General features: G+C 46.5%; 1 protein-coding gene across 4 annotated transcripts in view; it reads right to left on the minus strand.

Moving 5' to 3' along the window:
* Kcmf1 (potassium channel modulatory factor 1) overlaps window positions 1-18,382 on the minus strand; it is a 93,369-nt gene extending 74,987 nt beyond the window's left edge. The window contains exon 1 of one of the 4 annotated variants that reach the window (XM_045153189.1): window positions 18,364-18,382. Coding sequence is in view for 1 of the 4 variants with exons in the window: in XM_045153186.1 (XP_045009121.1) it covers window positions 17,402-17,417 (16 nt within the window). In the remaining 3 variants the exon portion in view is untranslated. Of the gene's footprint in view, window positions 1-14,655; window positions 14,767-16,323; window positions 16,339-17,401; window positions 17,515-18,363 lie in introns of those variants that run through there. The other 3 variants (XM_045153186.1, XM_045153190.1, XM_045153188.1) reach the window with 3 other exon arrangements.
* Between the last annotated feature and the right edge of the window lie 2,964 nt (window positions 18,383-21,346).

A 21,346-nucleotide genomic window follows, 5' to 3' on the forward strand; every position in this document is an offset into this window, starting at 1 on the left:
CCCCTAACCCAGCAGCAGGGATGGATTAATAAAGATATCTATACTTTCTCCCTATACTCCTTGTGATCAATAGCAGATTGACGGACTGCTAATTGGCACTTCAGCCACAGAAAAGATTAGACCAACTTATATTAACAGATGGGCCTAAAGCTCTGCCTTGCTACAACTCAGAAAGACCACAACTGAAATAAAACCCTCTAACCTTAATTACTAAGCACAAGGGGCCACAAAACAGGTGCAGGGACAGCCCTGTGGAGTGTGCCCATCAAAGCAGTTCATCTCTTGTTCATTTTGCTGGACAACTGGACACTGATTCTACACCTGCAGGTACTCAGCATTCCACAAGGCATGAGTGCTGGTTTTATGTGTCTGACAGAACATGGGCTGAAGCTGGGTGTGGTGGCGCATGCCTTTAATCCAGCACTTGGGAGGAAGAAGTATGAGGATTGCTGTGAGTTCGAGAACACCCTGAGACTACACAGTGAATTCCAGGTAAGCCTGAGCTAGAGTGAGACCCTACCTTGAAGCCCCCCCGCCAAAAGTGTACTGAGCCAGGTGTGGTGGCCCAGCACTTGTGAGGCAGATGTAGGAGGATTGCTGTGAGTTCAAGACCACCCTGAGACTACATAATGAATTCCTGGACTAGAGTAAAACCCTACCTCGAACCCTCCTCCTGCCCTCAAAAAGGCTGGGGGGCTTAACTGGTTAAGACACTTGCCAGCAAAGTCTAAGAACTCAGGTTCAATTCCCCAGTATCCACGTAAAGCCAGATGTAAAAAGTGGCACATGCTTCTGGAATTCGTTTGCAGTGGCTAGAGGCCCCAGTGTGCCCATTCTCTCTTCTCTCTTCCTCTCTCCCTTCTTCTCTCAAATAATTTTTTTTTTAAATGGACTAAGGAAGCCAGGCATGGTGGCGCATGCCTTTAATCCCAGCACTCGGGAGGCAGAGGTAGGAGGATCACCATGAGTTCGAGGCCACCCTGAGACTACATAGTGAATCCCAGGTCAGCCTGGGCTACAGTGAGACACTACCTTGAAAAACCAAAAAAAAAAAAAAAAAAAAAAAAAAAAAAAGTGGACTAGGGAGATAGCTCAGGAGTGAAATATGCTTGCTTGAAAAGCCTGCTGTCCAGGGTTCAATTCCCCATGTAAAGCTATGAGAAGCACATGCACATGCACATGCACTTGGAGTTCATTGGCACTGGCGAGACTCTGGTGCAGCCATTCTCATTCACTCTCTATTTGCTTACAAATAAATAATTATTTTTTTAAATGTACTCTAGGCTGGAGAGATGGTTCAGCAGTTAGGGTACTTGCTGGTAAAGCCTAAGGAGCCATGTTCAATCCCCAAGTACCCACATAAAGCCAGATGGCAAATGCATCTGGAGTTTGTTTGCAGTGGCTGGAGGCCCTGGCATGCCCATTCTCTTTCAAATAAATTAATAAAATATATATTTAAAATATGCACTCTGGGATATGGAGAGATGGCTTAGCAGTTAAGGTGCTTGCCAGCAAAACCAAAGGACCCAGGTTTGATTCCACAATACCCACATAAAGCCAGATGTACAAGGTGGTGCAAGTGTCTAAGAGTTCATTTATAGTTGCTGAAGGCCCCACTCTTGCTGAGCACCCAGTCTCTGTATATCTGCCTCTCTTTCTCTCTCTCAATCTCAAATAAAAGAAATAATGTCCTCTGCGCTGGAGAGATGGCTTAGTAGTTACGGTGCTTGCCTGCAAAGCCTAAGGACCCAGGTTTGATTCTGCTGTACCCACGTAAGCCAGATTCACAGAGTTAGTGTATGCATCTGGAGTTTGCAGGGCCTGGAGCGCCCATTCTTTCTCTCTCAAAAAATTTTTTTTAATTATTTATTTATTTATTTGAGAGCGACAGACACAGAGAGAAAGACAGATAGAGGGAGGGAGAGAGAGAATGGGCGCACCAGGGCTTCCAGCCTCTGCAAACGAACTCCAGATGTGTGCGCCCCCTTGTGCATCTGGCTAACGTGGGACCTGGGGAACCGAGCCTCGAACTGGGGTCCTTAGGCTTCACAGGCAAGTGCTTAACCGCTAAGCCATCTCTCCAGCCCCTCAAATTTTTTTTTTTTAAGAAAGCTAAGGTAGGAGTGAAGGGGAACAGGAACAAGAAAAGTTTTTCATTTGTTGTTGTTTGCTTTTTAAGCACTCTGGGCTGGAGATGGCTTAGCAGTTAAGAGGCTTGCTGTGAAGCCTAAGGACCTACATAAACCAGATGCACAGGGTGGCACATGCACCCAGAGTTCATTTAAAGTAGCTGGAAGCCCTGGGGTGCCCATTCTAATATATATGTGTGTGTGTGTGTGTGTGTGTGTGTGTGTGTGTGTGTGTGTGTATTTATTTATTTATTTATTTTAATGCACTTTGGCCCAGTATGGTGGCACATGCCTTTAATCCCAGCACTCTGTAGGCAGTAGAAGGATCCCAATGAGCTTGAAGCCAGCCTGAGACTACATACTGAATTCCAGGTAAGACTTGGCTAGAGTGAGACCCTACCTCAAAAAACCAACCAAACAAACAAAAGTGCTCTATATACCTCCTCAGGGCTCTTTCCTCACCTTTAAGGAGTAACTTCAGTGACTACTGCCCCCAAAACAACTCTTATCCCTACCCATGCTTCCTTTTGCACCACTACCAGTCCTAAACCCATTCCTGGTTTATCGGATTTTTTTTTTTAACAAAACTAAAAATGAAACACACACACACACACACACACACACACACACACACACGAATGTCATTTTAAGAAAATGAAACAAACATGGCCCTTAGCACAACACTAAAATACAAAATCACTCTTCTGTAAGCAAAAAATTTTATTACAAATAGTGTTCTTATTTTATGAAGTATAAGAAATACTTACTTTGAATTCCTACTCAGAAAAGTAATCTAGCAGTATTTATAATGTAATAAAAAATTTCGGGTTGGAGAGATGGCTTAGTGGCTAAGGCACTTGCCTGCAAAGTTAAAGGACCCAGGTTTGATTCCCCAGGACACATGTAAAGCCATATGCATGAGGTGATGCATGGGTCTGGAGTTTCTTTGCAGCAGTTAGGGGCCCTGGCATGCCCATTCTCTATCTTCCCCCCCTTTTTCAAATAAAAATAAAATTCAAAAAAATTTATAATAATTCAGTGATACTTTAACTTTTACCATAAATAACTTTTGGAGCCGGGCATATGGAATACATGTGCCTGTATTTCCAGCACTCTAGGCAGAGGTCAAAGGATCAAGAATTCAAGGCTAGCCTTGGCTACAGAGCTCAAGGTCTTACTTAGCTACTTGAGACCTTGTCTGAAGCAAGCACTTTCTAAAAACATTTTATTTGTGGGGTTGGAGAGCTGGCTTAGTGGTTAAGGCACTTGACTGCGAAGCCTAACAACTGATGTTCAAAATCTCCAGGTCCCACATAAGCCAGATGCAGTGATACAAGCATGCAATGTTGCACAAGTGCACAAGAGGGCGCATGCATCTGGAATTCATTTGAAGTGGCTGAGGCCCTGGCACACCCATTCCCCCTCTCTCTGCCCCCCAAATAAATAAATAAATATTTTATTTGTTAGGAGAGAGGGAGAATGAAAACAGGTGCAAGAGGGCCTCTTGCAACTGCAAATGAATTCCAGATGCATGTGCCATTTTTGCACATCTGGCTTTATTTAGGTACTGGGGAATCAAACCCAGGTCATCAGGCTTTGCAAGCAAACACCTTTAACCACTGAGCCATCCCTAAGCCCTTAAGCAAGCACTTTTAACCACTGAGCCATATCCCGAGCCCAAAAAGACCTTGTTTCAAAGACACCAAAGACAAAAAAGAAATACTAAAAACCCAAATCAACACACACTAGTTAAGTGTATATGGCAAATATGATAAAGCTGAAGTTCTGAATATTAAGTCATTACTCATAAGTGCACAGATGTCTTTTTAAAAGGTTGCAAGCCAAATATGAAGGGCTTGGTTAATCAGAAATTTTTCTACTATGAGCGGCTGGAAAGATGGCTTAGAAGGTAAGACATGTGGTGGTTTGATTCAGGTGTCCCCCATAAACTAAGGTGTTCTGAATGCTAGGTTCCCAGCTAATGGAGATTTGGGAATTAACGCCTCCTGGAGGAAGTGTATTGTTTGGGGCGGGCTTATGGGTATTATAGCCAGCTTCCCCTTGCCAGTGTTTGGCACACTCTGCTGTTGTTGTTGTTCACCTCATGTTGGCCAGGAGGTGACGTTCACCCTCTGCTCATACCCTCGTTTCCCCCTGCCATCATGGAGTTTCCCTTCAAGTCTGTAAGCCAAATATAACCCTTTTCCCCACAAGCTGCTCTTGGTCAGGTGTTTTTTTGCCAGCAATGTGAACTTGTCTACAACAGTACAGTTGGTATGGAGAATGGGATCATTACTGCTTGAAACCTGACCGCGTGGTTTTGGCCTTTTGGAGCTGATTTTCAAGAGGAATGTGGAAGGATTTGAAACCTTGGCCTAAGAGATGCCTTGCAGTGCTGTAAGTACAGCTTAATGGGCCATTCTGGTCAGAGCTGAAAGACCCAAATGCAGTAAGAACTATGGACTATGAGAGTGGGAAAGAGCTTTGCATGGACTGGGCTAGAAGCAGTTTGTGTGAGAAGCTTGCTGCATAGTAAAGGCCTGTTGTTTTTTTTTTTTTTTAAAGCCAAACTAGCTGGGTGTGTAGTGGTGCATGCCTTTAATCCCAGCACTGGGTGGCCAGAAATAGGAGGCCTGCTGTGAGTTTGAAGCCAGCCTGGGACTTCAGAGAGTTCCAGGTCAACCTGGGCTATAGTGAGATACTACCTTAAAAAAAAAAAACCTCCCAGGACCCCAACAGCTCACCCCCCCCTCAGAAAGCCGCAAGTTCCCCACCAGAGCCATTCATCAAATGACCTGGCTTTCCTGGCTCTGCTCCCAGCTAGTGCCAGTGCCTACAGCCTCCCTGAACTGTCTGGAGTTGTTGAGGCTCCCCCTCCCCCAGAACACTGCAAGGTGCCCTGGCCAGGACAGAACCAGCTGACCAGGCTGGCCCAGAGGCTTCATACAACCAGGGCTGCTAATACTTTTGTTTAACATTACTCCATTCAGGCTGAGCAATAAACATCACTAGACCTAGCTGTTGGGAGGAAAACAAACAAACAAACAAACAAACAAACAAACAAACAAACAAAAAGGGCTGGAGGGATGGCTTAGTGATTAAGGTGCTTGCCTGCAAAGCCAAAGAACCCAAGTTTGATTCCCCAGGACCCACATAAGCCAGACATACAAGATAGCACACACATTTGGAGTTCATTTGCAGCAGCTGGAGGCCATGATGTGCACATTCTTTCGCTCTGCCTCTTCCTCAAATAAATTACTTCAAACTGAATGTAATTCATGATTTATTGAAACTGAAAATGTTTTAAGACCACCATAATCTTTTAGTAGATTAAAGTAAAATGAGTTGCAAGAAGGCATAATGGCACAATCTTTTCAGTGGAGAGCCCATTTACTTTACTACAAGAAGGTAAAAGGCCTACATTAAAATTGCATGCTAATTATCAAGCCTGGCTTTGCAATCCCCAAATTCTTTAAAGTTAATGCAATTTACTCTGGGACTATCTCTGTGTTTTTTAGAGCCAGCATGCATTCAGAAAAATGAAAGAAGGGTGCATTTTTCAACAACTTAGGACCGCCACGCTACAATGCATATAAATACACACATGTGAAAACATGATGTACATGATAATTTTCTTTTTTTTTTTGTTTTTTTTCCCCCTCTGAGATAGGTCTCACACTAGCCCAAGAAGCCCTGGAGCTCACTCTGTAGTTCAAGGCTGGCCTAAACTGACAGTTATCCTCCAAGCTCTGCCTTACTCCCTACTGCTGGGATTAAAAGTGTGTACTACCATGCCCAGCCTGATCTACACGATAAAGTTTTAATATACAACTTTTGTTAACTTTAAAGAAGAAAGTTGTTGGCTGGGCATGGTGGTGTACACATTTAGCCCCAACACTTGGGAGGTAGAGGCAGGGGGATTGGGGCCAGCCTTATACTGCATAATGAATTCTAGGTCAGCCTGGGCCAGAGTGAGATCCTACCTCAAAAAAAAAATAATAAATAATAAATATAAAGGTAAGTTGTTAGATGTGGTAGTACATGCCTGTAAACCTAGCACTTGGGAAGTGAAGACAGAAAGATCAGGAGTTCAAAGTCTTTAGCAGTTACAGTCAATTCAAGGCCAGGTTAGGCTGTATGAAACTGTCTCAAAAACCAAAGTTGGGTGGGCGTGGTGGCACACATCTTTAATCCCAGCCCTCGGGAGGCTGAGGTAGGATGATCACCATGAGTTTGAGGCCACCCTGAGACTACATAGTGAATTATAGGTCAGCATGGACTATAGTAAGATCCTACCTTGAAAAAACAAACAATAACAAAAAAATAAAAACACCAAAGTTGGAGGCTAGTGATATGGCTCAGTGGTTAAAAGTACTTGCCTGCAAAGCCTGAAGGTCCAGGTTTGATTTCTCCAGATGCGTGAAGACGGTGCATGAATCTGGAGTTTGTCTGCAGTGGCAAGAAGCTATGGCATACCCATTCACTCCTTGCAAATAAGTAATTGTTTTAAAAGATAAAATCCTTAAAAAAAAATGTTTGGGGGCTGGAGAGATGGCTTAGCGGTTAAGCGCTTGCCTGTGAAGCCTAAGGACCCTGGTTCGAGGCTCGATTCTCCAGGACCCACGTTAGCCAGATGCACAAGGAGCGCACGCGTCCGCAGTTCGTATGCAGTGGCTGGAGGCCCTGGCGTGCTCAATCTCTCTCTATCTGCCTCTTTCTCTCTCTGTCACTCTCAAATAAATACAAAAAAAAATGTTTGGGGCTAGGACAGGAGCTCAACTGCAGAGCACTTTATCTGGCTTGAGATCATGAGTTTAATTCCTAGCATTGCAAAAATATAAGATCAATTGCAATAACTACCCTACTGGCCCATGTAAAACTGTAGTTTATACTTTGAAAACGAACAGGATTAGAGATATCTCTGAAAAACACATAACAAGGGCTGGAGAGATGGCTTAGCGGTTAAGCGCTTGCCTGTGAAGCCTGAGGACCCCGGTTCGAGGCTCGGTTCCCCAGGTCCCACGTTAGCCAGATGCACAAGGGGGCGCACACGTCTGGAGTTCGTTTGCAGAGGCTGGAAGCCCTGGCGCGCCCATTCTCTCTCTCTCCCTCTATCTGTCTTTCTCTCTGTGTCTATCGCTCTCAAATAAATAAAAATAAATAAATAAATAAATAAAAACACATAATATAGCATCTGTCTATCCACTACCGTTATACATGGAAAAATTTTTCAAAAAGCTAGTAAAATATAAATCAGCTAAAGACAGCCAGGAATGGCAGTACAGGCCTTTAAACCCAGCTATTCAGGAGGCAGAGGGAAAAGGAATGTATGTTCAAGTTCTACCTAGGCTAGAGTAACCTCAAGGCTAGTCTCATTAACTTAGCAAGACCATGTCTACAAATAAATAAATGTTGATATTGTATATATGTAAGTACAATGATTGAGATGGGGAGGTAATATGATGGAGAATGGAATTTCAAAGGGGAAAGTGGGGGGGATTATGTGATTTTTTTTAATGATCATGGAAAATGCTAATAAAAATTAAAAATAAATAAATAAATAAATGCATTTTTGTTGTTGTCCTTTTCAAGGTAGGATCTCACTCTAGCCCAGGCTGACGTGGAACTCACTCTGTAGTCCCAGGATGCCTTTGAACTCAAGTAATCCTCCTATCTCTGCCTTCTGAGTGCTTGGGATCAAAGGCATGCACCACCATGCAGGACTGTGTTCAGTTCTCCAGAGCTCATGTAAAGCCAGATACACAAACTGATGCATGTGTCTAGAGTAGGAGGACCCTGGCATAGCCATTTTCTCTTCTCTCTATCTCTCAAATAAAAATATATATACATTTTTCCCCCATAGGTACAGTTTTGCTCTAGTGCAGGCTGCCCTGGCATTCACTCTGTAGACTCAGGGTAGCCTCCAACTCATGGTGATCCTCCTACTTCTGTCTGTCAAGTGCTGGGGTTAAAAGGCATGCGCCACCACTCCTGGCTCAAATAAACTTTTAAAACTTGAGGCAAGGCAAGACCTCACAGTGCCTGACACTACCTACACAAGACCATAATAATAGGAGGTAAAAGACCATGACATCAAAATAGAAGAGACTGATTGAGGGGGGAGAAGATATTATGGAGAATGGAGTTTCAAAGAGGAAAGTGGGGGGAGGGAGGGCATTGCCATGGGATATTGTTTATAATCATGGAAGTTATTAATAAAAAATAAATCCAACAGAGCCGAGTGTGGTGGGGCACACCTTTAATCCCAGCACTCAGGAAGCAGAGGTAGGAGACCCGCATTGAGTTCAAGACCACCCTGAGACTACATAGTGAATTCCAGGTCAGCCTGATAAAGTGAAATGCCATCAAACAAATTAAGAAAGTACTCAGAAGCTGGACTTAGTGGTGAACACCTATAATTTTAGCCCTTGGAAGGTGGAGGCAGAAGGAGAGGAGTTAGTTGAAAACACCAGTCTCTTATTTCAATAAAATCAGGCCAAGCATGACAATGCACAACTGTATTCCTATAGCTTGGAAGGCAGATGAAGAAGGATCAGGAGTTCAAAGCCATCCTCAGCTGCATGGTGGTTCCAAGTCAGCCAGGGCTACAAGAGACCCTGTTTCAAAAACAAACAAACAAAATAGCTTTTTTAAAAAGTTTTGCTGACAGAAAGCTGGAAGAAGCCATTCTGCATGCAGTTCAATGGGAGAAAGAGAAAACACCAGTGAAGATACTCAACAGTGGACACTGCCAGTCTTACATTTGGCCAGCTAGGCCAAATGAGCCAATGAGTGCAATAGTGGCACATTTGTCATGGTGGAAACCAACTGCTCTCTAATTGGACTGGAGGCCACCTCCATAGGAAGGAATACATCCCTGATACTGAAAATTTAAAACAGGGCTAGTCATGAGCCCTAGGGGTGTAATGTCTGCTCTGTCTGGCTAAATGTATATGCTTATCAAACTGCCCAGTAAGTACTTTTCTTAATGTCGTTGCCCTTATATTAACTCTACTCTCACTTTTGGTATAATTTTCTCTTTTCAGATAGCAGTGACCTTGGATGACTCAGAAGATATTATGGTGCTGGAAAGACATGACAGGAGTGCACTGTAATATCTCTATCACACCTTCCAAGGCTCAGGATCTTTTGCGGAACAGGTGGTGGAAAGAATGTAAGAGCCCGGGCTGGAGAGATGGCTTAGCCGTTAAGCGCTTGCCTGTGAAGCCTAAGGACCCCGGTTCGAGGCTCGGTTCCCCAGGTCCCACGTTAGCCAGATGCACAAGGGGGAGCACGCGTCTGGAGTTCATTTGCAGAGGCTGGAAGCCTTGGCACGCCCATTCTCTCTCTCTCTCCCTCTATCTGTCTTTCTCTCTGTGTCTGTCACTCTCAAATAAACAAATAAATAAAATTAAAAAAAAAAAAAGAATGTAAGAGCCAAAGGAAGGGAAGGACTCCTTACAACGTGCTCCTCCAGACACAAAATGGCCTGGATATCCGCGACCTCACAGTGCCTGACACTACTACCTACACAAGACCATCATAATAGGAGGAGAAGATCATGACAGCAAAATCAAAGAGAGACTGATTGAGATGGAAGAATGGAGTTTCAAGGGGGAAAGTGGGAGGGGGGGGAGGGAGAGTATTACCTTGGGATATTTTTTTTTATAATCATGTAAATTGTTAATAAAAAAAGTTTTGGGAAAAAAAGTTTGAAAGTACTAGAGGCTGGAGAGATGGCTCTGTGGGTAAGAGCATTTGCTAAACAAGCATGAAGATCCAAATTCAATCCCTAGCACTCATGTAAAATATCAGGTATGGACAAGCATGCCTGTAACCCCAGCACTCATGGGGGCAGACAGGATGCCTGGCTGAGACTTCCTGGTCAGCCAGTGTACCAAAACACGGGAAGCTCCAGGTTCACTGAGAAAGTCTCAGGGAATTAAGACAGAAGAATGACAAAGGACACTTGATGTGCTACTCTGGCCTTTGCAGCGTGCACATGCATTGGCACGCATATGTGCATATGCTGCATACACATACCACTACACACATACACACTTTTTCAAAAAAGGGAGGATGCCAGGTGTGGTGCACGCCTTTAATCCCAGGACTCAGGAGGCAGAGGTAGGAGGATCATCATGAGTTCGAGGCCACCCTGAGACTACAGGGTGAAGTCCAGGTCAGCATGAGCTAGAGTGAGACCCTACCTGGGGGGGGGGGGGGGAAGAGGAGGATGGAAAGGTGGCTCATTAAGTAAAAATGTTTGCTGTGCATGCATGAGGACCTAACTTTGAATCCTGGAACCCATTTTAAAAGGAATGGCGTGGCTATGCGGCTGCTGACAGACAGATAAATCCACAAGGCTCAATGGTCAGCCAGCCCAGCTTCAAAAAAAACAAAACAGCAAGCCTCTGGCTCAGAGAGAGACTGGTCACAAGAGAATAAAGGAGAAAGCCATAGAGGAAGACACTTCATGTCCTCTGGGCTCCACATGGCAGTGTGTACCATGCATGTGTGTGTGCGCGCACACACACACAAAACAGTAAAATCTAATAAAAATTTACAGCAACTGGGGCTGGAGGGAGAGCTCATCAGTTAAGGTGCTTGTCTACAGAACCCAACAACCTGAGTTCGAGTCTCCGTACCCATGTAAAGCCAGATACACAAAGTGGCACATACATCTGAAGTTCCTCTGCACTGGCTGGAGGCGCTGGTTTGTTCACCCTCTCTGCCCCTCTTCTATCCCTCTCTGCTTGCAAATAATTAAATTAAAAGCTTTTTAGCAGGGTGTGGCAGCACATGCCTTTAATCTCACGAGAAGGAAGAGGTAGGTGGATTTCTGTGAGTTTAGGGGCCACAATGAGACTACATAGTGAATTCCAGGTAAACCTGGGCTAGATAGAAGAGACCTTGCCTTGAACCCCTTCCCCCCCAAATAAAGTTAGTAACTACTTTGCCATCCACTTGTCTTTTCCAATGTAGTTTTTCCATGTCTCACAATGTGCTGTGGAAGCTATCTACAAATGCATCTTCCCATCAGACTTGAGGTGAGAAGCAGTCTCCCATTTCTCATTTTCTTAGCACCTTACAGAGCCTAATACAAAATAACCACTGACACAATACACTGATTTAAAGCTGCATGTGCTAAAATCAGGCTATTAACTAGAAAACACTGCATAACCTGATAAATTTTTATTTATAAAACTATTACATGCATTTAAAGCTTTGACTGACATAATTATATTTCAATTTTTTAAATATGAGAGTGAAACTTTTTTTCTTTGTGAGACTCTTGTTATATAGTCCAGGTTGGCCTCAAACTCTCAGCCCTCCTGCCTCAGCCTTCTGAGTGCTGGCATTACAAGCATGAGTCTTTACTTCAACTTGGCCTTGAACTCCTGGGCTCAAGAGATCCTCCTTCCTCACTTTATGGGAGTAGCTGAAAAGTAATAGAGGCAGGTGACACCATACTGGGCTCTTTTTCTTACTTTGGGGGTGGGGACAGAAGTGCTGAGGAATGAACCCAGGCAGGTTAAGTTCGCACTATAGATGATATAGATGATTTGGTAAAATGCCTAACATTCAAGAAGCCCTGGGTTTGATCTTTAGCACTTTAGGAGTGGAAGCTGGAAGATCAGTGGTTTAAGGCCATCCTCAGATAATGTGTTTGACCCTGTCTCTCCCCCATCTCGTCTCCAAAAAAAGAAATTATCTACTTTGCAAATGAGCTACATCTCAAGAAACTTTTTAAAAAATACACACATATTCCATTGTGTATAAAACAGAACTACATAACGTTGGTCTGGAGAATATAGTGATTAGGTATTAATACTGGTAAAATGTTTGCTAGCACAAATAGAACATTATCAAACGAATTTAAAAGAAGTCTTGGAATCCTCCCTGGAAAAGTCTATTAGCAAGTAAGACAATCTGCTCTTGTAGTATATTGCCACCTTCCTTTGTATTTTATTTATTTGAGAAAGAGATACAGAAACAGGCAGATAGACAGAGAATGGGCACACCAGGGCCTCCAGCCACTGCAGACAAACTGCAAATGCGTGCATCCCCCTTGTGCATTTGGCTTTATGTGGGTCCTGGGGAGTTGAACCTGGGTCCTTTGGCTTTGCAGGCAAGAGCCCTAACCACTAAGCCATTTCTCCAGCCCCTATTGCCACCTTCAATGAGACAATCTAAAAAGGTGGGGAGGGTGTTTTCCACTTGTGGCAGTTTCTCTCTTTTTTTGCGTGTGCCACCATGCCTGCTTTGCAGTTACCTTCCTGTTGCTGGCAAAAAACACCTGACCAAAAGCAGCTAATGGGAAGAAAGTTTCTTTTTGGCTTACAGTCTTGAGGTCTTCATGAGTCTTCATGATGGTAAGACAAAGCATGGCATGAGCAGAGGTTAGACATTACTTCCTTGCCAATGTCAGGTGGCCACCACCAGCAGCAGCAGTGTGACTGGAACACTGACAAGCTAGGGGCTAATAAACCTCAAGGTCCAACCCCCCCCAACACACCTCCTCCAGAAAGGCTCCACCTCCTAAATTGCCATCAGCTGGGGAGCAAGCATTAAGAACACATAAATTAGGAGGATATGGTGTTACATACCTTTAATCCCAGCACTTGAGAGGCAGAGCTGTAGGAGGATCACTGTTGAGTTCAAGGCCAACCAGAGACTAGAGTGAGTTCCAGGTCAAATTGAGCTACAGTGATACTATACCTGAGAAAAACTCAACAAACAACAATTCCCCACCCCCACCCCCAGCCACACACACAGACACTCACATTAAGTTTATGGGGGACATCTGGTTCAAACCACCACATTCCACCCCTGGCCCCCATAAACTGATGACCATCCACAATGTAAAATGCAATACATTCAGTCCAACTTTAAAAGTCCCCATAGTTTTTTCAATCCCAATACTGTTCAAGCACCTCATAGTCCAAGGTCTCCTAACTGTGAACACACAAAACCAAAAACATAATGGCACAGAGTGAGCATTCACATTGCAAAAGACGGCATTGCAAGAACAGACTGAGCCAATGCAAGATCTAAAACGAACAGGGCAAATATCAAATCTTGTAGCTCCAAGTCTGGTATCTGTAACCACTGATGAAGTCTCTGGGTTCCAAATTCAGCCCATCCAGTTAGGCTGCTCACAGCCTGGGGAACAATCTATACTATGCCAGGAACTCTCTTTGGCAGCCTAAAAGTCTTGGCATCTCCTGGGGTCTCTATTGCAACAACCCATGGTTCACCCTCATGGCTCCATCGGGCCTCTACAGAGGTAATCTAAAACTCTGCCTCACACTACGCAGCGGCCATTTCCAAAAACCAAACAATGTTACAAATTTAATGACCCTTTCTTACTTGCATTTGTTATATTCTCATAGCACAAGTGAGTTGCCAAATGTGTTAATCCTAATCCAGGAAGGATTAAAGCCAATTTTGAAAAGCAAGAAACCTCCTTCAGCATCAGGCCACCTACTTTTTTTCTTTAAAAATTTGTTTTTATTTTTTTATTTTTATTTTTTGGGTTTTCGAGGTAGGGTCTCACTCTGGTCCAGGCTGACCTGGAATTAACTATGTAGTCTCAGGATTGCCTCGAACTCACGGTAATCCTCCTACCTCTGCCTCCTCAGTGCTGGGATTAAAGGCGTGTGACCCCATGCCAGGCTATTTTTAATTTATTTACAAGCAGAGAAAAGAGACAGACAGAGAAAGAATGGACACACCGGAGCCTCCAGCCTCTGCAAACAAACTCCATACATATGCACCACTTTGTCATCTAGTTTTATGTCAGTACTGAAAAATCGAACCCAGGTCCTTAGGTTTTGCAGGCAAGTGCTTTTAACTGCTGAACCATCTCTCCAGCCCTCTACTTTCAAAAGAATCTTTCTGCTGTCCCCATGCAGAACACCTGGACCAATCTCAATGGTGGCAATCTCTCAAACAATTGCAACTGAAACTCCAGCCTGAAACTTTCATTTCTTTCTGTGCTCTATCTTTCTGCTCACACCAGTCCCTTTCTTCTAAATTCAATCCTGCTCAAGTTATCAGGACAACTCAAGTTATCAGGACATAGGAAAAACACAGTCTCTCATACCTGCTACCTCTAGCTCAATCAAAGTTCTTTCTTCCCCCTCATAAGCCAAACCTTACAATCCATTGTACTTGCTGCATTTAAATCTTTTGATTCTGACCAGAAGTAGGCAAACTACAGCCCTTGGGCCAAACATGACCACCACCAGTTCTTGTACAGCCCACAAGCTAAGAATGACTTTTACATTTTTTTTTTTGACTTTTACATTTTTAAATGGAGATGGTAACAGAGTTCAATTCATGGCACATGAAAATTATATAATATTCAAATGCCAGTGTCCATAAATAAGGTTTTAATTGGAACATGACCATGTTCATTCTATTAGTTGCCTTTAAATGACATCTGTAGAGCTGACAGATCTTGTAGCTAGCTGGCTAATCCCACAATGTTTACTACCTGACTTCGCTTTAGAGCACTGACCTGGACTAGGGTGTTTCTCTGCGTTCCTGGCTGTATCTCCTTTCTTCCTCTGAGGTAGTTGAGTGCTTCATAAGGCTGAGCCTACAATCCTGATCAGTGTCCCTCTTGGGGCTGTGTGGTCCAAAGTTACATCATCAATATAATTATATAGTATGGAAGACAAAGTAACAAGTTACTTGTTCAAAGAAGGTCCTGAAAATCAAGCCAGAAGCAAGGACATTATAGGCAGCATAGTTCTGACCTTTCTGCCAAACTACATCCAGTTCTAGGTCACACTACAGAGGAAAAAAAAAGCCAAGAATTTCAGAGAATTTGGACAACAGATGATTAAAAAAGCTTAGAAACTAGTCCACTGAAAAAAATGTTCGGTGTAGTGTTGTCTAATGTAGCAAGGAATGCCTGTAATTCCAGTACTTGGGAGGCAGATGCAGGAGGATCATTGCAAGTTAAGCCAGTCTGGTCTAAGTATGGTGAGTTCACTGCTAGTCAGGGATGCTTATCAAGTCCCTGATTCAGAAAACAAAAACAAAAGGCTAAAAGGAATTAGATTAACGGCCCCAAAGAAAAGAAAGGTGAGAGAAACACTAGTGTCAAACTGTACAGATTCCTACTCATGAAAATAATGGCTGCTTGAAAGAATATTTTATTGAACATGTGATTCTGAAATTATCATTGCTGCCTGGGGCCATGAATTAGACCCTTAAAAATAATTTCTTATCAAACATTGCACAATAAGTGTTCAACAGCTGTATTCAGAAATGTCCCTTTTCCAGAAACTTCTGGCATTAATGTAAGTTACCAAGAAAGGTGCTCCAAGTTTCAAGAATAGTCAAGGAACTAAAAGTTAACAGAAGTTTTATAAAACTACACCATGCACAGGACCAAACGGCTTAACTTACAGAAAGTACGTTACACTAGAGTATTACATCAATGAGATTTTAACTATTCTAACAGAGCACTTTTTTTTCAGGCTAGGGTTCAACTAGAATATTCAGTCTGGAACTATCTGGATACTTCCTTAAGGCAAAGAGCACAGATCCCAAACACCCTTCTTCCTAGGCTGATATTCTGCAATTTTAAGTCTACCAGCTCCAGTGCAAGAGCCTGCAGCCACTGCTTACTTTCATTTTGTCTTGAAGGTGGTCAATGTACAAAAGGCTTCGACCTAAAACAAGCTTTCATATCTCAAAATAAAATTTGATTATAACCATAATCACAACGTTTTCAAATTACAGAAATAGGGGTTACATTTTCTTTAGGCAGATGAGGAGAGAGTTTCCACATATTTTTCTACTTTCCTTCAGTAAAGTTAAACAAAATACCCTGTTTCAAAATGTCCAACACTTGAACCCTTAGTATGCTCAATAAATCCTCCGTGATGGTCTCTATTGTAACTTTTAAAATACAGAATCTTTGGATACAAAATGTTCTAAGGCAATATCAACCTTGCAATTAGTAGTGCAAATGTTTGAACTTGCTCTAAATGTTCATCAATCTGAGTTTTTCAACCTTGAAATTCTAAGGTCTTGTATTTCTCTAAGAATGCCCTTCCCTCAATGTGAAGCTCACACTAATGTGACTCCACTTCCCGCCTCACCTCTACAGGATTTTAAAATCTAAAGTACACAATACTTTCAAGTCAGTTCTAAAATCTTGCATTTAGCTTACCGAGATAAACTTTTCTCCAAGTCTGTTTCAAACTTTTTATTTAAAAACCTGTAGTGAAACAAAGAAAACACAGCCCCCTCCCCCTTTTCTAGACCATATGGTAGTAGGTCAAAGTTAACTTATTTTTCACCAGTCCAACGCCTACCCACGGGCCCTGAACACTTCGGTGTCTTTGTACCCAGGGTCTGGGACCCGAGTTGTGTCTGCTTATTTGCAATTGCACCTCAAGCATGTTTGCACCGCGCACAACAAAGTCCAAACGCCCCCTCGACCATCAGCGGGGCTCGCCACGGCCATCTACCTAAACCCGGTTAGGTGGGCAGTGCACGCCGGTGAGGGCCCCGAGGCGAGTTCCGCTCCCGAGGGGTGACTGGGCAGGGAGTTTGCTCACTGCGGCCGGGCCGGGCCGGATCCGCCCCGGGGAACTTGAGCTACCCGAGCCCAGGGACGCGCCGAGGCCTAGCCGCGAGGCCAGGCGGGCTCCAGTCGGCGAGGGCTTCCCATGGCCGGCTGCAGCAGAACCTTCCCGCCCGCCCGCCAGGCGGGGACACTCGCCGGCGTCTCCCGGCGACCGGACGCGCTCGCCAGGTCCCGGGCGGGCTCCGCTGTCCCCCGCCGCCGCCCGCGACCCGGGCTGTGCGACCGCGCCGGGCCCTTCCGGGGCGGCCGGAGCTAGGCCGCACTGGGGGCCCGTGGCTCCGGGGCCGGCCGGCCGGCCGGGCCTCGGCGTCCGGTATCAGTCCCGAGGGCCGGGCTCCCGCCGGTAACGGGCCCCGACGCCTCCCCTCCCCCTCCCCCGCCCCATGACAGTGCAAACCCTCCGGCCGCCCCGGCCGCCCCGCCTCCGGCACCAGGCCCAGCTCAGGGCCGCGGCCGCAACCGTGGCGGCGGCGGCGGCGGCGGCGCCGTGGCTCCCCACCCTCGGCCGGCTCGCTCGCCGGCCCGCCGCCGACCGCGGCGCCTCGGGCCCGATCGGGGGCCCGGAGCAAAGTCCCGGCCGCTCGCCCGCTGCCCTCCGCGGCGCCCGGCCCGGGCGGGGTAGGCCGAGGCCCAGGCGGTGGGGGCGGGGGCTCCTCACCTTCATGTCGGGACATCCTAGTTCAGACGGTGGCGGCGCGGCCCCTCCCGGGCTCCGGCTGCAGTGTCCCCCGCGGGGTCCCGGCGTCACCCGCGCCGGCCGGCCGACTCCCTCTCGACTCCCGGGCTCGGCCGCGGGGGCGGGGTGGGCAGGGGAGCGCTCCCGCGGCGGCGGCGGCGGCGGCGGCGGCGGCGGCGGGGAGGCGGCGCGGGGCGGGAATGGGGCCGGGCCTGGCCGGGGCTGAGCTCCTCCAGGAGGCGGGTCTGACGCCGCGGCTCCGCCGGCGCCCGCCGTGACTCGGTCACTCTCGGGCCTGCCGGCTCCCGGCAGCGGCGCCGCGCTCCGCAAATCCCGCTCCTCCCCTCCCCCGGCCCGCCCCCCGCCCCTCTCCCCGGCTGCCGGCCGCCGCCTCCTCCTCCTCCTCTTCCTCCTCCTCCGCCTCCTTCCGCCCGCACGCCGGCCCCGCCTCTCGCTGCCCGCGCCCCAGCCGCCCCGAGGCCCCCGCGGCCGGCGGGGCGCGGCGGGGACGACGGTGCGCGGCGGGGCGCTGGGCCGCGCTCGCCGGCTGGCCGCGGTAGAGCACGCCGCGCCGCGCGTGGGGAGGAAGAGGAAATGCCAGTGTCCGGCCGCCGTCCCCGGCGCCCGCCGCCGGCCCGCGCGCGCGGCCCCAGGGTCCCCGCCCAGCGCCGGGCCGGGCCGTCGGGAGCCGCGCGGGGGATCGCCTGCGGTCGTGTGTCTGTGCTTCTTGTCGGTGCGGCCGCCGGTGGTCCGGTGTTCCCCAGGCCCGGTGCCTCGTGGGCCCGAGGGTCGGGTCGGGGTGGGGCGGGGGCCGCGGGGGCCGCCGAGTCCCGGGCCTCGTGAGCCTGCTCAGAGTCTCGGCCCGGCGGCCCGCGCAAAGCGGGTTTGGCGCCTCTGCGTCTCCTGGAAAGCTGGCTGGTGATGGGGTGGCTTTTGCTTCCTACCTGCGGCGTAGTTTTCTGCGTTCCTTCCACTTGGACCCACTTTCCTTCTCGACTTTGTGCTCGGGCATTATTAACTCAGCAAATACCCGGCCACGTGTCAGTCGTGGTGTGGCCTGGTGAAGTAAGTAGTCAAGTCCTGGGGTTGAGACACAGCAGCTGTAGGATTCTGGTGCCCATATATCTCTGTGTAACGCGGGCCTAGTTACTTCACCTTGCTGGGCCTGTTTGGGGATTTTGGTACTTTGTTTTTGATCATTTGGAATGGCACCTCTTCTCCCTCCCCCGGCCCCATCATGAAACTGAACCACGTTTCCAGGCAAAATTTACTGAAATTGGGTTCCAGGATACTGCTTGCTTTGGTATTTTTTGTTTTTTGTTTTTTTCCTCATCCTGTCCACCATTTTACCGAATGTGTGACCTGGATCAAAAGATTGAACCTCGTTGCCCTCACTTCTATGTCTTTATAATGGACGTAATAACAAGGTTACTAAAGGAAGTGTTAGTGCTAAAACTTACTACATAAAGTATCTACCAGAGGAAGAAGCCAGTAAAAAGTTTAGCATTTTTTTATAGAATATGATTTTAAGAGATTTTTGTTTTGTTTTATGGGTTTTTTTTCTTTTCTTTTTTTTTTTTTTTTTTTGGTTTTTCGAGGTAGGGTCTGACTCTAGCACAGGCTGACCTGGAATTCATCATGTAGTATCAGGGTGTTCTTGAACTCGTGGCGATCCTCCTACCTCCGCCTCCCAAGTCCTGGGATTAAAGGTGTACACCACCACCCTAGGGTGAGACTCCTATTTTCAAAGACACTTTTTAACTCATCTTAAAGAAAAGTAATAGGTCACTCCTATCTACCCAAGAGACTAGATATGGTCTTAACTAGCGATATATAAACTATAGATTTTTAACCTTACTTGCAAGCAGAGAGGGAGATAAAGAGAATGGAGACAGAATGGGTGAGTCAGGGCCTCCTGCAGCTGCAAAAGAACTCCAGGTGCACGCCACTTTGTGGGTATGGCTTTTCCGTGGGTATTGGGGAATTGAACCAGGGTCTTTAGGCTTTGTAAATGAGTGCCTTAACCGCTGAGCCCTCTCTACAGCCCCTAAACTATATATTTTTAATTAATTAATTTTGGTTTTCCGAGGTAGGGTCTCCCTGTAGCTCAGGCTGACCTGGAATTCACTATGTAGTCTCAGGGTGGCCTTGAGCTCACAGCTGCCCTCCTGTCTGCTTCCTCAGTGCTGAGATTAAAGGCATGCACCATGCCTGGCTTTTATTTATTGTTTTGTTGACAACTATCATAGCTGCAAACAATATCCATGGTAGTTCCCTCCCTCCCCCCACTTCTCCTTTGAAACTCCACTCTCCTTCATATCCCCTCCCCCATCAGTCTCTCTTTTATTTTGATGTCATGATCTTTTCCTCCTATTATGATGGTCTTGTGTAAGTAGTGTCAGGCATGGCGAGGTCATGGATATCCAGACCATTTTGTGTCTGGAGACGCATGTTGTAAAGAGTCTTACTTCCTTTGGCTCTTACATTCTTTCCGCCACCTCTTCCGCAATGGACCCTGAGCCATGGAAGGTGTGATTGAGATATTTCAGTGCTGAGCACTCCTCTGTCACTTCTTCTCAGCACCATGGTGCCTTCTGAGTCATCCTAAGGTCACTGCCATCTGAAATGAGAAGATTCTAACCAGAAGTGAGAGTAGCATTAGTATATGGGTATGCAGGCCCAGAAAGCCAAGCGCCACATGTTCCCCCTCATATGTGGATCCTAGCTACAGATGATTGGGCTTCTGCGTGAGAAGGAAAATACTTAGTAGCAGAGGCCAGTAAGTTAAAAGGGAGATGTAACGGGAAGAGAAAGGAAGGGAGGAGGGTACTTAATAGGTTGGTATTGTATAAGTACAATGATTGAGATGGGGAGGTAATATGATGAATGGAATTTCAAAGGGGAAAGTGTGGGGGGGGCATGTATTACCATGGGATATTTTTTATAATTATGGAAAATGTTAATAAAAATTGTGAAAATAAAAAAATATATATGGGTATGAACATTGAGAGAAGTGCTTACTGAGCAGTTTGGTGAGCGTAGTACATATATTTAGCTAGACACCAGTGGATATTACACCCCTAGGGCTCATGACTACCCCTGTTGTAGGGTTTCAGTATCAGGGATGTATTCCCACCCATAGAGCAGGCCTCCAGTCAAATTAGAGGGTGATTGGTTTCCCCCATAATAGACATGCCACTTTTGCACCTGTTTGCTCATTTGGCCTGGCTGGCCAAATTTAAGGCTTGTAGTATCCACTGTTGAGTATCTTCAATGGTGATTTCTCTCTCTCCCATTGAACTGCGTGTAGAATGGCTTCTTCCAGCTTTCTGTCAGTTGTTCTCCATGGAGAAGGTTTTCAGCTCAGTTCCAGCAGGATTTCTTAGTTACCTTGCAGCCCAAGTATGTGGAGTCTTCAGCAATAGGGACTTACCATCTATTTCTGGTGGGAAACCAAGGGCCTTGGCAATGACCTGTAATGTTTTGGAGGCATCAGGGACCACCCTGGACTACAACTCACTGGAAGGAATCCCATCCCTGGCACTGAAAATTTTCTAGTACCAATCTGTGGCTCCTGTGTGTTTCATTGTCCAGCTCCATTGTTGGAGGAAGAGAGCCAACCTGGGCCTAAGTGGGGATTGGTGGGGTACAGAAAAATAGACCTAGCCAACATTTAGTGAGTGTTTCTTCACCCTGGGTGGAACCCTGTGTCAGCACTTTAGGTTCTTGACACATAATCCTGGGTACCATTCAGCTGCCTGTATTTCTTGGGCTATGGACTGGAGGGCTGGAGAGGCGGCTTAGCAGTTAAGTTGCCTGCCTGCAAAGCCAAAGGACCTCAGTTCAATTCCCCTGGACCCACATAAGCCAGATGCAGAAGGCAGTGCATGTATCTGGAGTTTGTTTGCAGTGGCTGGAAGCCCTGGC

This window comes from Jaculus jaculus, chromosome 6, assembly GCF_020740685.1.
Source record: "Jaculus jaculus isolate mJacJac1 chromosome 6, mJacJac1.mat.Y.cur, whole genome shotgun sequence".
NCBI classification, from domain to species: domain Eukaryota; kingdom Metazoa; phylum Chordata; class Mammalia; order Rodentia; family Dipodidae; genus Jaculus; species Jaculus jaculus.